Source organism: Lynx rufus, unplaced genomic scaffold (genome assembly GCF_022079265.1).
Source record: "Lynx rufus isolate CCGP_SWC_20201006 ecotype Redwood Valley unplaced genomic scaffold, mLynRuf1.p SCAF_9, whole genome shotgun sequence".
Taxonomy (NCBI): domain Eukaryota; kingdom Metazoa; phylum Chordata; class Mammalia; order Carnivora; family Felidae; genus Lynx; species Lynx rufus.
This window is the reverse complement of record NW_025814897.1, coordinates 63,882,142-63,897,739: the sequence shown is the minus strand read 5'-3', so window position 1 is coordinate 63,897,739 and position 15,598 is coordinate 63,882,142. Positions and strand designations below refer to the sequence as shown.

The 15,598-nt window shown below is 39.4% G+C and overlaps 1 protein-coding gene across 1 annotated transcript; it reads right to left on the bottom strand.

Annotated features, from left to right (window-relative positions):
- Positions 1 to 9,743: 9,743 nt before the first annotated feature.
- LOC124506180 (olfactory receptor 2D3-like) lies at positions 9,744 to 10,667 on the bottom strand. Its single transcript, XM_047072198.1, has one exon. It carries the CDS (start codon positions 10,665 to 10,667, stop codon positions 9,744 to 9,746), a length of 924 nt encoding a protein of 307 aa, XP_046928154.1.
- Positions 10,668 to 15,598: the final 4,931 nt, after the last annotated feature.

Genomic DNA, 15,598 nt, shown 5'->3' with positions numbered 1-15,598 from the left:
GCTCGAACTCACATACCGCGAGATCGTGACCTGAGCCGAAGTCGGATGCTTAACCGACTGAGCCACCCAGGTGCCCCAGAAAGTAATATTCTAATACATAAGCCCTTGATTATTTTTGTACCTAGGTTTAAGTATAATGTTTGATGACTGATTTAAATTTTGTTTTTGACGTTTATTTATTTTTGAGACAGAGAAAGACAAAGCATGAATGGGGGAGGGTCACAGAGAGAGGGAGACACAGAATCTGAAACAGGCTCCAGGCTCTGAGCTGTCAGCACAGAGCCCGATGTGGGGCTCGAACCCTCGATCCATGAGATCATGACCTGAGCTGAAGTCGGACACTTAACCGACCGAGCCACCCAGGCGCCCCTGATGACTGATTTAAATGCCCGGTTAGTGTCCTAACAGACCTATTCTGAATATAAAACTCTAAAGCAGGTACAGAAATGTTTTTTTCAACAAAGCACTTCCACTCATTTTCCATACAGCCTATGTCCACATTTGTTTGCAGCACTCAAGGCTGTAGATGGAAGCATCATGGGAAGAGCTAAAGTACGTCCACCTTCGTCACCTCTCTGGGCCAGCTACACACTCTCCATGTGCCTGAGAGAGAAGGAATTCTAGACTGTCTCAGACTAAGGGGTGATGAGTTTGACATGGTGTTGGTTTTAGGAGCTAAACCTTTTGGATCAAAGGACATAGGTGTTTCTTTACAGGCTATGACAACATGTGAGCCTGGGAAAACTCAAAAATCTGATAACGGATGAGGCTCTGCCCAGGAATATCAGAGTGTTTGTGTTTGGGGGAAACGGTGAAAGGTGCCGGCAACAATAGAGCATGTGCTGTGTGCTGTAATCAGGCTCATTAATCCTATCTTCCCTCTTGTGCACCTGACCCAGATCCCCACTCTCCTTCTTGCACGACCAGAGTATCTCCACTGGATTGAAGGGTCGTGGGGATAGGGAGGATGAACTCCTGTTCTGGAAAGCCACGTTTGGAATGTGGTATCCCACCCCAGAAAAGTCAGAAGAGACAGGGACTTGGGATTGACAAGTATCGATGTCATGCATCATGGGAACTAGGCAGATAAATCCAATTCTGAACATGTGTTAAAGAATCTGTAAGAGAAGCATGTTTCTCTAAATCTTTCCCCTATACTGTGGCTTCTATATTTGGACATTTCACTGGTTCCCCTACGGGTCTCTTCTGGGTCCACAGGATTTTAATGGCACAAAAGGTATTATTAGAGCATATGACAGGCATATCATTTGCTCTTAGATGGCCCTTTGGAGACATTTTTTACCAGATAGGGGCAAAAATCTCTGAGCAGAGGGCAGAAAGCCCAGGAGTGCTAAAGATAGGTACTGGTATTTCCACCAGGAAGCAGACACCCTGGCCTGGGACGTGGCACAGACTCCTTCATCATTTTCACTGATTTTTCTTCATGTTTAGAAAACCAAGAATAGAGGGCATTAGGATCAAGTACAGGCCCCAAAGCACTAGAGAATCTGGAAGACAGAGTAGCTTAAGTTCTTAGGGTCTGTTTGGGGCTCTGTTTCTCAACTCAGCATTCCTAGAGGCTGCACACTTCCCTGACAGAGAGACAAAGCCCTTACCTCAGGTAGTGAGAAGCCCAGATGGCCAAACGTGCAAACTGCCCTGTGGGTTGTTTGAAGGTGAAGGATTTTCCTGTAGAAATGGGGAAAGGCTGAGGCTTTTCCAGCAGTGTCCAACTGGTTGAAGTTTTGCTAAGCTGGGTTAAGAGTCTGAGGAGTCTGACCAATACAGCTGTCAGGGCCCCTTCTGGTCCTTCTATTCTTCTAAAGGTCTTCTCTGGAGATGCAGTGGAGACAGAGGGCTAGTTCAGTCCTTGGGTAGTTTCTGTGGCGCTCTTACTTCAGTGATGGATTTCCTGCTCTCACACCCATAGAGAATTAGAAGAAACTGTTTCTGTCACTCAGTTCCCTAGGTCAAGAACCCATCCAGCTCTGGAGAAGTTGTCAGGCTGAGTTCTTGGGTCCAGATGCTCAGACTGCCATTTACTCCTGCTAGGGTCTGGGAGCAAGGATGAGAGCAGCAGGAATCTGGAAGAAGTAGATATTGGAAGAGCTCCCCAAGGGAGACCCTGCTGTGCTTGGCCTCACTGTCTCTGGGGAGGCTGTTCTGGCTCCTTTCCCATGACCCCTCCCCCCTCTGCTTTATTCCATTCCTGCATTCACAGGGACTTATCTTCTCAGCTGAAATGGCCTCCCCTGGAAATGCTGGTCCAGGAAACAAGATGTTAATGAGTCCTCTTGGGCATGTTTCCTGGCCTGGTATCCTTGCTCTTTTCTCTCACTAAATGAGCTCAGATGCCCCAGGTTTCCATCTTCCCCTAAGGTGGCACTGATGGCCCATTTCTGAGTTTCTGACTGGATAGACCAAGAAGAAGCGTCCTTTTCCTGGTCAGTGTTCTGCCCCAGATCTTAAAGTAGGTTTTGTGTCAGCTCTAGGACACTCCCACAATATCTTCTGTAATTGTTACCTTGATTCTGAATTCTCATGTTCATTGCCTGTCTCGTGTGCTCCATTGTATACATGTTCTTCTTGTTTTATAAGCTCTTCCTGCTACCTCATCAGCTTCCAGATATGATCAAGATCTCCCTGTTCAGGCAAACAACAATTTGGATTTTCTTTCCTTTGGACTATCTCTCTAAATGCCTCCCATTTTTTGCCATATATTTTTTCAAAAAGCATTTATAGGGGCGCCTGGGTGGCGCAGTCTGTTAAGCGTCCGACTTCAGCCAGGTCACGATCTCGCGGTCTGTGAGTTCGAGCCCCGCGTGAGGCTCTGGGCTGATGGCTCAGAGCCTGGAGCCTGTTTCCAATTCTGTGTCTCCCTCTCTCTCTGGTCCTCCCCCGTTCATGCTCTGTCTCTCTCTGTCCCAAAAATAAATAAACGTTGAAAAAAAAAAAGCATTTATAATAATTGGGTCTACTGCTACTTTAATTGGTCATTCATTATACACGAAGAGAACATTTGCCCAGAAAACCCAGAAGTAACAGTAGCATAACCCAATAAAATTGTATTTCTCACACAGGTAACAGTTCAATGCATATTTCTTTTTAGGGAGCTGTCCTTAATTGCTCTCATGTATGGGGTTGGGTGGGGATCCAGGCTTTTCATTTGGTGGAGCCTACAACATCTTCAGTAGGTGATTCCCAGGTTGACAATAATACTCTCCATTCTGGGTAGTCTGAAAGGAAAGAGATCCTATGGCATCAAGTGTAGGTGTTTTTATGGCTCAGACTTCACTTCATGGCACACCTTGTGGCACACTTCACCTCTGCATTGTATTCCTCAGCCCATTTGGATCACCTCCTGCCAAGTGCCCTACATGACTGAACTGACCTACTTTGTCTCAAGATCACCAAAATCTTCTTTGCCAAATCCTGTAATACATACTATTTTGTGTTACTGGGTTTGTTTTAAACTCACCAAATTCCCACATTCCTTTTCTTTTGGTGCAAAAAGGCTAACGATTTTTTCGTTCCATACTAGCAGGAATATTTTTTTTTCTTCTGATCTCTGTGTTAATCTGGTAGCACACCATGCTAGCATAATCCAGAAGGGCAGGAACTAGTCTGTTTTGTTCCCAGTCACATTTCTAGCTCATAGCATGGTAACTGCATAAATGTACTCAATAAATGTTTGCTAAATTAATAAAGGAGTGAACAAATGAAGGTTTCTACCACAGCTGCTGTCAAATTCCAACTAAAATATCCATGGGGGAGAAACGTGTATTCAGGCCCTCTGCTCATTTTTTAATCAGATTGTCTTTTTTTTTTTTTTTTTTGGTGTTGAGCTGTGTAAGCTATTTATATATTTTTTATATTAACCCCTTATTGAATACATCATTCGCAAGTATCTTCTCAGATTCACTAGGTTGCATTTTTGTTTTGTTGATGGTTTCTGTCATTGTGCAGAAGCTTTTTATTTTGGCGTAGTCCCAATAGTTTATTTTTGCTTTTGCTTCCCTTGTCTGAGGAGTCATATCAGAGTAGCTTATGTTGCTAAGGCTGATGTCCAAGAGATTACTGGCTATGTTTCTTTTACTTTTATGGTCAGATCTCATATTTAGGTTTCTAATCCATTTTGAGTGTATTTCTGTGCTGGTAAAAGAATGTAGTCCACTCTCATTCTTTTGCATGTAGCTATCCAGTTTTCCCAGCACCATTAATGAAAAGGCTGTCTTTTCTCAATTATATATTCTTGCCGCATTTGTCATAGATGAATAATATGAGTTTGTTTCTGGCTCTCTATTCTTTTCTATTGATCTATGTGTCTATTTTTGTGCCACAAACATACTGTTTTGGTTACTATGACTTTGTAGTATATCTTGAAATCTAGGATTGTGATACCTCCAGCTTTGTCTGGGATTTTTCCAAAGAACACACACAGGTACCCAACAGACACATGCAAAGATGCTGAATGTCCCTAATTATCAGAGAAATGCAAATCAAAACCACAATAAGATATCACCTCACACGAGTCAGAATGGCTAGTATCAAAATGACAAGCAGTATCAAGTGTTGGTGAGGATGTGGAGAAAAGGGAACCCTCATACACTATTGGTGGGAGTGTAAATGGATGCAACCACTGTGGAGAACAGTATAGAGGTTTCTCAAAAAAAATAGAGATAGAAATAGCATATGATCTGGTAATTCCAGTAGGGATATTTATCCAAATAAATGAAAACACTAACTCAAAAAGATATATAAATAATGCCCAGATGATGGAAGCAACCCAAGTGTCCATCCACAGATAAATGGATACAAAAAATATGTGATGTATATCTATATAGTGATAGATTATTCTGCCATAAAAAATGGCATCTTGCCATTTGCAACGTGGGTGGACCTAGAGGGTATTGTGCTAAGTGAAATACATCAGACAGAGAAACAAATACCAGCAACAAATACCAGAAAACAAATATGATTTCACCTATATATGGAATCTAAGAAGCAAAACAAATGAACAAACAAACAAAACCCAGACTCATGGGGCACCTGAGTGGTTCAGTCGGTTAAGCATCCAACTCTCGGTGTTAGCTCAGGTCATGGTCTCATGGGTCATGAGATAGAAACCACATCTGGCTCTGTGCTGACAGTGTGGAGTCTGCTTAGGATCATGTTTCTCCCTCTCTCTGCCCTTCCCCTCCTTTCTCAAAAATAAATAAACTTAAAAAAAAAACAGACACATAAATATAGAGAACAAACTGACAGTTGCCAGAGAAGAGGGGAGTTGAGGGATGGGCAAAATAGGTGAAGAGAATTAAGAGGTACAAATTTTCAGTTGTAAAATAAGTAAGTCAAGGAGATGGAAAGTACAGCATAGGGAATATAGTCAATAATATTTTAGTAACATTGTACGGTAACAGATGGTGACTATATTTTGTGGTGAGCACTGAGTAATGTATAGAATTGCTGGATCACTATGTTGTACACCTGAAACTAATATAACATTGTATGTTAGCTATATACCTCAATAATAGATATTTAATTTTTTTAAATGACACTAAATAGTAACAATTATCTATAATCCAATTTGGCAATCTCTATATAGTACCTTTACTCTATAATTGTTGTTAAATTCAATATTTGGTCTGGTAACAAGAAAGTAAATAAATAAATAAACAAACAAATAAAATATTCATGAAGATATAAGTGTATCTTAAAGCTGACTTCAGGTCAGTAAACTAGAGATAAGAAAAGTTATAGGACAAGATTTAGAAGAAATGTTCACCAACTCTATATTTTAACAAAGAATATATTAAAAAACAAGTTTTGGGGCATCTGGGTGGTTCAATCGGTTGAGTGTCTGACTTCAGCTCTGGTCATGATTTCATGGTCCATGAGTTTGAGCCCCGCATCGGGCTCTGTGCTGACAGCTCAGAGCCTGGAGCCTGCTTCAGATTCTGTGTCTCTCTGTCTCTCTGCCCCTCCCCTGCTCGTGCTCTCTCTCTCTCTCTCTCTCTCAAAAATAAATAAACATTTTTAAAAATTAAAAAAATAAATAAGTTTTGCTTCAAACTTGGGAATTTAAAACTTGACATACCCAAATAATTTAGGTTAAGTTTTATTTATGTTTAATTCCAAAATAAAGAGGTTTCCCAGACCGGAAAATGGAAAAATATCATCTAATGGTACAGAAGCTAGTCCAAGTCAGAGTTTTCCCCCATATTTTCCCTCTTTCTTTACCTCTTTAATTCAGACACCCAGAGGATACAGTTTTTAATTAACATCAAAGGACTGAGCAGATAGCATGCAGCTAAAACAATTTGTAGCAGGGGAAACATAATTTATAAACAATGAGTGTGTCTGGGTCCCTCAGAAGTTGACCATGAGCAAGGATTTGAATGAAAAAAGTTCATTTAGGGAGTGATTATAGTTTAAAACTAATAGGATGGGGAAGTGGGACAGAAAAGCAAAAGAACAGATAAAGGTTGTGTCATCAAGCAAGTTACTGTGGGCAACTGGATCTTAATCCTCCTTGGAGAACTCTGAGAAAGAAGAGTAGAACACGTACCTCAGATGTATATCGCACCTAAGGTGTGAGGGATCTGGGGTATTCAGACACCAACTGTCACCAATCATCCAAGTCCTGGTTGCTGCAGGGGACATTAATTCCCTGGGCCACAGGCCTTCTGGGCATGTGAGCAGAACTGGCATATCGGCCAAAGAAAGTCTGGATGCAAAAGATGCTTATAGTCGCTAGTGGAAGTCAAACTGCCCTGAAACGATAAGGGTCACAAGCATATGGGGAAGGCATTGACCTAACTGCTATATTGTAAGACAATAATATTTAAGATAAATGACATTGCTCAAAGATATAGTCTTAAATTTACTAGAATGTACAAAATGATGAAGAGATTTAAAAAATGGTTGAATAATGAGTGTCATGGAGAGTAAATAAATATAACACGGTACATTATTTTTAAATGGTACTACTTGACTGACTGAATTTCCTAGAATTTCAGCTAGATTATTGCATGTATACTAATTTTTTTTTAATTTTTTTTCAACATTTATTTATTTTTGGGACAGAGAGAGACAGAGCATGAACGGGCGAGGGGCAGAGAGAGAGGGAGACACAGAATCGGAAACAGGCTCCAGACTCTGAGCCATCAGCCCAGAGCCTGACGCGGGGCTCGAACTCACGGACCGCGAGATCGTGACCTGGCTGAAGTCGGACGCTTAACCGACTGCGCCACCCAGGCGCCCCACATGTATACTAATTTAATAGAACAGAAATATTATCTAAAATCCATGGAGGCATTTTTCATGTACCTCCAAATTCCAAACATTAGGGAAAACTTATATGGAAGTGATGAATAGGTGATTTATAGGCAATAAACCTTAAACCCTACTATGGTATGAAAATAGAGATAGTTGGAAGCTGGTGGAGAGGAATACTTTGAAGATATTTTTACTCTTCCTTCCATGAGAAAATAAGGTGCTTCCCCTCACCTCAAGTGACAAGAGCTTCAAAAGTACGTTTGTGTCTAATCTGGAATTTGATTAATGTTAGAACAAGTACCTTCTTCACAAATAAAAAATCTAAAGGTCAATTATGGACTGGTATAGTCTCCCTGGTTGAAGAGAAGAGACAGCATTCCACACTCCCAGAATTTAACGAAATAGGAACAAGCATGACTCCACTTGGCCATATGTGAATCCTATGGAAGAGAATTAGCCAAGTCTCTGTAAAAGGGACTCAGGCCAATAGAACCACTTGGTAGGCTTAAAAGCGACCTCCCAACAGAGGAAAAACTATTAAGGGGGAGTCATATGTGACCAGCTAATGAAGATAGGGCCTTTAAAGATGTGATTAGGTTAAACTTTGTCATTATGGTGGGCCCTAATCTAATTTGAGGGGCGTCCTTATAAGAAAAGGAAATTTGCACACCCAAAGAGATATATGGGGTACAAGTACACAGAGGAAAGGCCCTGTGAGGACACAGAGAAAAGCTTGCCATATGCAAACTAAGTAGAGAGGACAGGACTCAGGAGAAACCAAACCTACTGACACCTAGATCTTGGACTTACGTCTTTTACTTTGGCTTTTCTCTCTTTTCTTTCCTTCTACCCAGCCCCAATTTGCCAATCTCACCTTAATTCAGTGATTAATTTTTCCTGTCCAAAATATTTCTGGTGGTTGTTCACACCAGCCACTTTCAGTACCAAATCTTGTAATGACATTTTGGAGCTCCTGCCCCTATTATCAAACCCCAAACTTTCTATAATTGGTTTAAATATTATGCTATTGTCCTCTAACCTTCTGGGCTAACAGTCTTCTACAGATTCATATCCATTAGGAAGAAGGTTGGCAGGATCTTTATTCAGATTCTTTTCACTGGGGGTTAGTGAAATGTATCAGGAAAAAGAAACCCCATTCAAAGCAATGAGACTTATTCAAGTTCTTCATGTACATGAAGCAATTTTAATTTTTATTACCTTGCCAACACTGCATGCGTTCTTGAGAAAGAGATGAGAGAGAGAGAGAGAGAGAAAGAGAGAATTCTGAAAGGATAAAATTGACATGTTGACAGGACTTATTCCTTGAGGGGGAATTATGTGTGATTTTGTTTTTTAATACTCTTACATTATTCCTTTCATAATCAAAAAAGGAAACATTTACTTTTATTTTCTGAGGTTGAATTCACCTGTATTCTCTACTCCCTCCAGAACAAAGTGATAAATTTGAAATCACTCTCAAACTTATTCTGCTACTCATTGTAGCAGACAGCTACAAAACTGAGGAGGGCATGGAAAATAATTAGGGGACAGGTGAGACTGGCCTAAGATAATATAGTACTCAGTAAAGGGGTGAGAAGAAATCCGATTCAATAATATTGGTAGAGAATTCTACATAGTCAAGCTTACATGTCACAGACAACAGACACACATACACATGCAGACAACTGTACATACTTGCACAATCTTTCATACCTGTACACACTATGCACAAAATCATCCACAAAAAAAAAAAATGGAGGAAGGAGAAAAGAGAAAGAAGAAAGGAATGCTTTAGAAAGGGTCATCATGCAGTACAGTTAAATTCATTGCCAAGGAGGGCCTGAAAGTTACAGAAACTCTATAGGATTCAATCACTTTTAACTGGAAATAAGGCAGTTTGAGGTAATGCATCTATGGGTATATCTCATAAGACATCCTTATGTCTGAAAAGAATGCTGACTTTTTAACCAGTCACTGTTGATGTAGTCAGAAACATGGAAACAGAACCTCAGCAAGCCCACAGGTGACTGTATGACAACTTGGGTTTCCCAGCTCATTAATAGGTGAAGGATGCTAGAAATATGTTCAGGGAGATTAATCCATTTTTTCCCTTGGTCCAACATTTCAACGGTGAGTTTACTTTGCTAGGAAAATATTTCCCTCAGGAAAGAACTACAAAAAGAGACCATAAGAAAACAAAAGAGTACAAGACAGAACATGACTCTGTTGACCCAGAGGTAAGGAAACTTTTTAAGGAAGACACGAAGTTTTACATATTGTGAGGTTCTAGACACAATGCTTGCACGGAATAGGCATTTAATGAATATGTGTGGAGAAGAAAAGTCAACTGGAGCATATAAAGCGAGGGAAAGAAAGGACAAGGATAGTAGTAGAGCTATTGTTGTCAGTCATAATCTTCCAAGTGCTTAAGAAAAATGTCAGAAATCACTGCCTCTGAAGGCAGACTATCTTCCAACCAGCCTCCTGAGAGCACCCTTCACGTCCTTGTTCCTCAGGCTATAAATTATGGGGTTCAACATGGAAGTCATAACTGAATAGAACACAGAGATGACCTGATCCTTTTCATTCATTGTCTTGGAATTGGGTCTCATGTAGGCAAATATTCCAGAGCCATAGTAGAGAACCACAACAGTGAGATGAGAGCCACAGGTAGAAAAGACCTTGAGCCTCCCCTCCTCTGACTGCATCTGAATCACTGTTGAGATAATATGCCAGTAGGAGACAAGGATGAGGGAGAGAGGTGCTAAGAGGATAATCACACCCATTGAAAAGAGAGCCATCTCAGCATTGTAGGTGTCTGCTGAAGCCAGCTTCAGGAGTGCAGGAGGTTCACAAAAATAATGATTAATTATATTCTGTCCCTGGTAGGGGAGACACAGTGTAAATGCACTGTCCACTGAACATACAAATGCCCCACTGATCCAAGACACTATGGCCAACTGGACACAAACCCTCTGCGTCATGACAGTGGAATAATGCAGGGGCTTGCAGACAGCCACATAGCGGTCATAGGACATCACTGCCAGAAGTGCACACTCTGTACACCCTGCTAAAAGGAAGACGATTATCTGCAGTGAGCATCCAGCAAAGGAAATGGTTTTCCTTTTTACGAGGAAGTGGACCAACATCTGAGGAACAATGCTTGTAGAGAAACAGAGGTCAGCAAAGGACAAGTTTTTGAGGAAAAAGTACATGGGAGTGTGAAGTCGAGAGTCACTTTGAATGAGGATTATTACAAGCAGGTTTCCAAACATAGAGAGAAGGTAAATGGTAAGGAAAACACAGAACAGCAGGATCTGGACCTTTGGATCCTGTGAAAGTCCCAGCAAGATAAATTCAGCCACAGAAGTTTGGTTTCCTTCTCCCATTAATGTTTATTCCTGTTTACCTGTCATCAGAAAGAAAACACATGCATTCTGAATGTTCAGTTTTCACAATCTTTATAAACAAGCACAATGATAACAAGTGCACCTTGTTGGACTATTTGTTTTCAGATGCTTCCTGGTAGGTGCCAGGTGGCATTAGGATGCATATTGCTGTTACATAGTTTTTAAGCACATCTTTCTTTGCTTGATCCATTTGGTAGGCTGACTATCCTACTTGACATGGCTTCTCAACTAATCCTGATATCAACATACTTACATATTGCTAAATTACCGTGAAGTTTTATCGGGGAATTGTCTTTGGATCAATTTAATTTTTTTCTTCTTAATAAATATTTTGTATTTACCTGGATTAGCAGTCTGAGAATGAGGTGAATTTGTTTAGTCAATAAAACCACTTTTGCTTTTATAATTCAAAATCAAAACACAGAGGTCAATAATAAATTTGTTCATAATAGAGTAGGAGTTTCAAATATGGTTTCAAAGCCAACAGATAAACTGCAGCTATTAGTTCTGGTTTTTTTTCCGTAGCATCTTTATTTTTTATTGTTTTAATGTTTATTTATTTTGAGACAGAGAGAGAATGTGTGAGCAGTGGGGATGGTGGGTGGAGCAGAGAGAGAAGAAAGAGAGAATCCCAAGCAGACTCTGGCTGTCAGCATACAGCCTGATGTGGGGCTCAATCTCACCAACTGTGAGATCATGACTTGAGCCAAAGTCAAGAGTCAGATGCTTAACCACCTGAGCCACCCAGGCACCCCTTCCATAGCATTTTTAAAAGAGGCTTCTAAAGTAGCAATCCAAACAAGGTAAAGGAAGAAAAGAAAAATATACACCCATGGATCATAATCCTGGCCCTTGTATAAATATTTCACATGATTAAAAGGAAAAGTATCATGAAAAAGTGTGACATTCAGAAATGTAACATAATAAGACTTCAGTGGCCAAGGCTCTATTCAAGAAAAAAAAAAGCCAGTAATAAGCAGGAGCTTAAACTTCTGAACTAGACATTAGTGAATTTTACTACTCCATAATGCCCAGTTTCAGCTCACCTCTGACCTTAGCATCAGCTGTAGTGGACAATTCTGACTTGCTTGGCACTGCTGACATTCTACGTCAAGAGCTCCCTACCTTGTCTTTTAGCATTCTGCCCAAGATGTTGAAGTATGGGCAAGTTAATCCCCAAAGACAATCTTTAACCAGAGTGCAAAGGAAAATTGATGAATAAAGACACCAGGTATTTCTGGGAAGCACTCTGTATGATTCTTACAGGTTGAGCTCTATGGAGTTAAGTCCCCATTGTCTGTGCCATGTTTATTATTATTACTATTACTATTATCATTATTATTATTATAGTCCCTAAAGGACTTTTTCAGAATTTTGTTTTAGATGAATTCAGAATGAAATTTGAATAGCACAGATATACTGTACATCTATTTATATACTGCAGCCCTCTAGAGGACCACAAACCATTGCGATGTCTAAGAACTTTGGGATTGCGATGTCTTCTTCTAAGAACTTTGGGATTTATATTGCCCCCATACAGAATGCATGGTCTAGAGTATCAACTTCAATAATCCAAACTTCATTGGTGTTTAGTTGTTTCCTGTCTCACTCTTACTGTTTCCTTATACCACTTCCTGGAATCACTTTTCCAATAAGCTATCTGAACCAAAGTTCTTTTCTTAGCCTCTTCTTTCAGGAACCTAAACTAAGAGAAATATAGGACGTGAGATGGAGACCTGATGAAGACAATATTATTACAAGTCTGCCTCCTTCAACCAAGGAGTTCCAGCTGTGTCTGATGATAATGACTAACACTTACTGAATGCTTACTATGAGTCTGGCATAGTTCTAAGTACTTTATATGTGTTAGTTTATTTAATCTTCATGATAATCCTATGAGGAAGTATATTTTCAATCTCTATTTTACAGATAAGGAAATTGAAGTGTAGAAATGCAAAGTACCTTACTAGTCCACAGATATCATTTACCAGAATTGGAATCCAAAGCCCTAGAGTCTTGTTCTGGCATCTGAGCTTTTAAATCTTCAGTCTTATTTCAGTCACAATTCCAACTGCAGCAGCTAGTACTAAAAAATCCAATCATGTAGATGGACTCCCCACAGAGAAATCCAAGCAATATTCAAGAGACAAAGGAAATTATCCTCAATCCCAAACATGTTCATAAATGGCTTGGCTCCTAAAGTTGGCTGAGGTTAAGATTTTCACATGTTGTCAATTAGAAAACAAACCAGAAAGAACTAAGACTTGTAGTAAGGTTCCAGCCAACTTTCTTTAAGTTTGGGAAGGAGATTTGTAATAAAAGAGAGGATTCAAGATCCAAGTAGAACAACCAATCAGATTTAAGGGGCAAATGGCATCTCTGTTAGCAGGGTGAACATGGTGCTAAGGTCAATTTCAGTCTGATGCTACTGCTGACTATACGGTTGTCATAAATTTATCATTAACACTCAGATTACTAGATTAAATTTGTAATATAGAATATTTGGATTTGGTAAGAGATATAGGAACCTAAGTATCATGTATAGGATCTTGCACACTAGGTAGCAGAGCTTACTCCTCCTCCTCTTCTAATCATAATATTAACAACACGGACTAAAAACTTACGTCATGGCACTTAATATGTTCCAGGCACCCTTATAAGCATTTAATATTTATTAATTTATTTAATTTTCAGAAGAGTTTCAAAGAAGTAGACTCCTAATATACTCATTTTATAAATACGAGTTCTGAGGGTCAGTGAATATATTAAAAAAAAAAACTTTCAGGGCTACAGAAATAGTAAATTTTTGAATCAGGATTCAGTCCCAGGTAATCTGATTCTAGAGCCCAGCCCTGATATTGTTCTACTGAATAGGAGTGCGGATTCTATTTTTAGAAATATACTCTGGAACCATGCTCTGTCTGAGTCCACAGAAAAAGCCATAAATGGAACACACCACAGAATTAGGATCTGGGAAAATGTAAGGCAGAGGCTGATGGTATACACAGAAAATAAACAAATACACTATCTTTCTGTAGTGTGGAATCAGGTGGACAGGAAGCTAAGCAGTGTCAGTGCAAATATCCGCAACTTTTTTTTTTAATGTTTTTATTTATTTTTGAGACAGAGAGAGATAGAGCATGAGCAGGGGAGGGGCAGAGAGAGAGGGAGACACAGAATCTGACGCAGGCTTCAGGCTCTGAGCTGTCAGCACAGAGCCTGATGCGGGGCTGGAACTCACAGACTGTGAGTTCATGACCTGAGCTGAAGTCAGATGCCCAACTGACTGAGCTACCCAGGTGCCCCAACTTCTTTTTTTTTGTTGTTATGTTTATTTCTGAGACAGAGAGAGGCAGAGCATGAGTGGGGGAGGGGCAGAGAGAGAGGGAGACACAGAATCAGAAGCAGGCTCCAGGCTCTGAGCTGTCAGCACTGAGCCCCACGCGGGGCTCAAACTCAGAAACCGTGAGATCATGACCTGAACCGAAATCGGTCGCTCAACCGACTGAGCCACCCAGGTGCTCCTATCAGCAACTTCTTAATATTCCTCAAAGTTAGTTTCCTGCTCTTCCTTCTTTATTTACATATTGTTTTTATGGATCTCATTTACATCCGTTGGCTCAATTATCACCTATATCAAGACTGCCTCAAAAGTCATCTGACAACTGACCACTATTCTTAGCTTGAATCCTACATTTTCAATTTTTTTCCTGGATATTTTTTTCAAGTTTTTATTTAAATTCTAGCTAGTTAATATACATAGTAAAATTGGTTTCAGGTATAGAATTTAGGAAATCATTACTTACATACAACACCCAGGGCTCATCACCACAAGTACCCTCCTTAATACCCATCTCCCATTTAGCCCATTCCCCACCCACCTCCCTCTACCAACTTTGTTTGTTCTCTATAGTTAAGAGTCTCACGGTTTGCTTCCCCTTCTTTCTTTTTTTCCCTTCCTCTATATTCATCTGTTTTGTTTCTTAAATTACACATGAGTGAAAACATAAGGTATTTGTCTTTCTCTGACAGACTTATTTCATTTAGCATAATACATTCTAGCTCTGTCCACATTGTTGCAATATTTACAGTAAAATATTTTGCCTCTGCCTCAAAATCAACATATTTGGAATTTAAATTTTACTCCATAAATCATTTTTAACTTTAGGAACTCCATTCTTGGAAATTCCACTGTCACTTTTCCTAACCATCATGACCTTAAAATATAAAATCAGCTTTGACTTCTTTTATCCTCCTTGTTTCTGCAAGTTGATCAATCATCAAGTTCATTCTTTCAAACATCTTTCAAATCTCTAACTTTTCATTGTCATTGTCATTCTTGCTAGTCTAGTATGTCATTCAGTTCTGCTTGTATTATTTCAATATCCTTCTAACTTGTTGCCACACCCTAGAATCAAACATCTTGTATGCCACTGATACATCTTTCAAAGTAAATGGTTTCCACATCTAATGAAATAAACTCCAAATTCTCTAGATGAGCATTTAAATCCTATCTCATGCTTATCCCAATTTCCTTCCTTTTTCTGTCTTAAAAGTGTCCTTGTTTCAGTGAAATCAAATCATTAATAAACTATTCATATTAGATTTTAAGAGCTTGGTAAAGAAAAAAAAAGAAATAGAGATAACAAGAACAGGTCATACAAGTATATTTGTTAATAGAGAATAGTTAAAAATTATAAGAGAATATCATGTACTCATTTAGAAAAAGGGTTGAATTTCTAGGAACAAAAAACCAATTTTTAAAAAGTTCTGAGTTTCCAATTTTGAGAAAAAAAAGGAAAGATATAAAGAGACTGACAACCATAGGAAATACTGTACTGGTTTTAAAATATTTATAATTGATAAGACTCTAGCAAATATAGTTTTACAGACGTATTCTATATAAACAT

Excerpts from the sequence above, each read along its gene's own strand:
- LOC124506180 (XM_047072198.1), bottom strand. The coding sequence starts at position 10,667 with ATGGGAGAAGGAAACCAAACTTCTGTGGCTGAATTTATCTTGCTGGGA.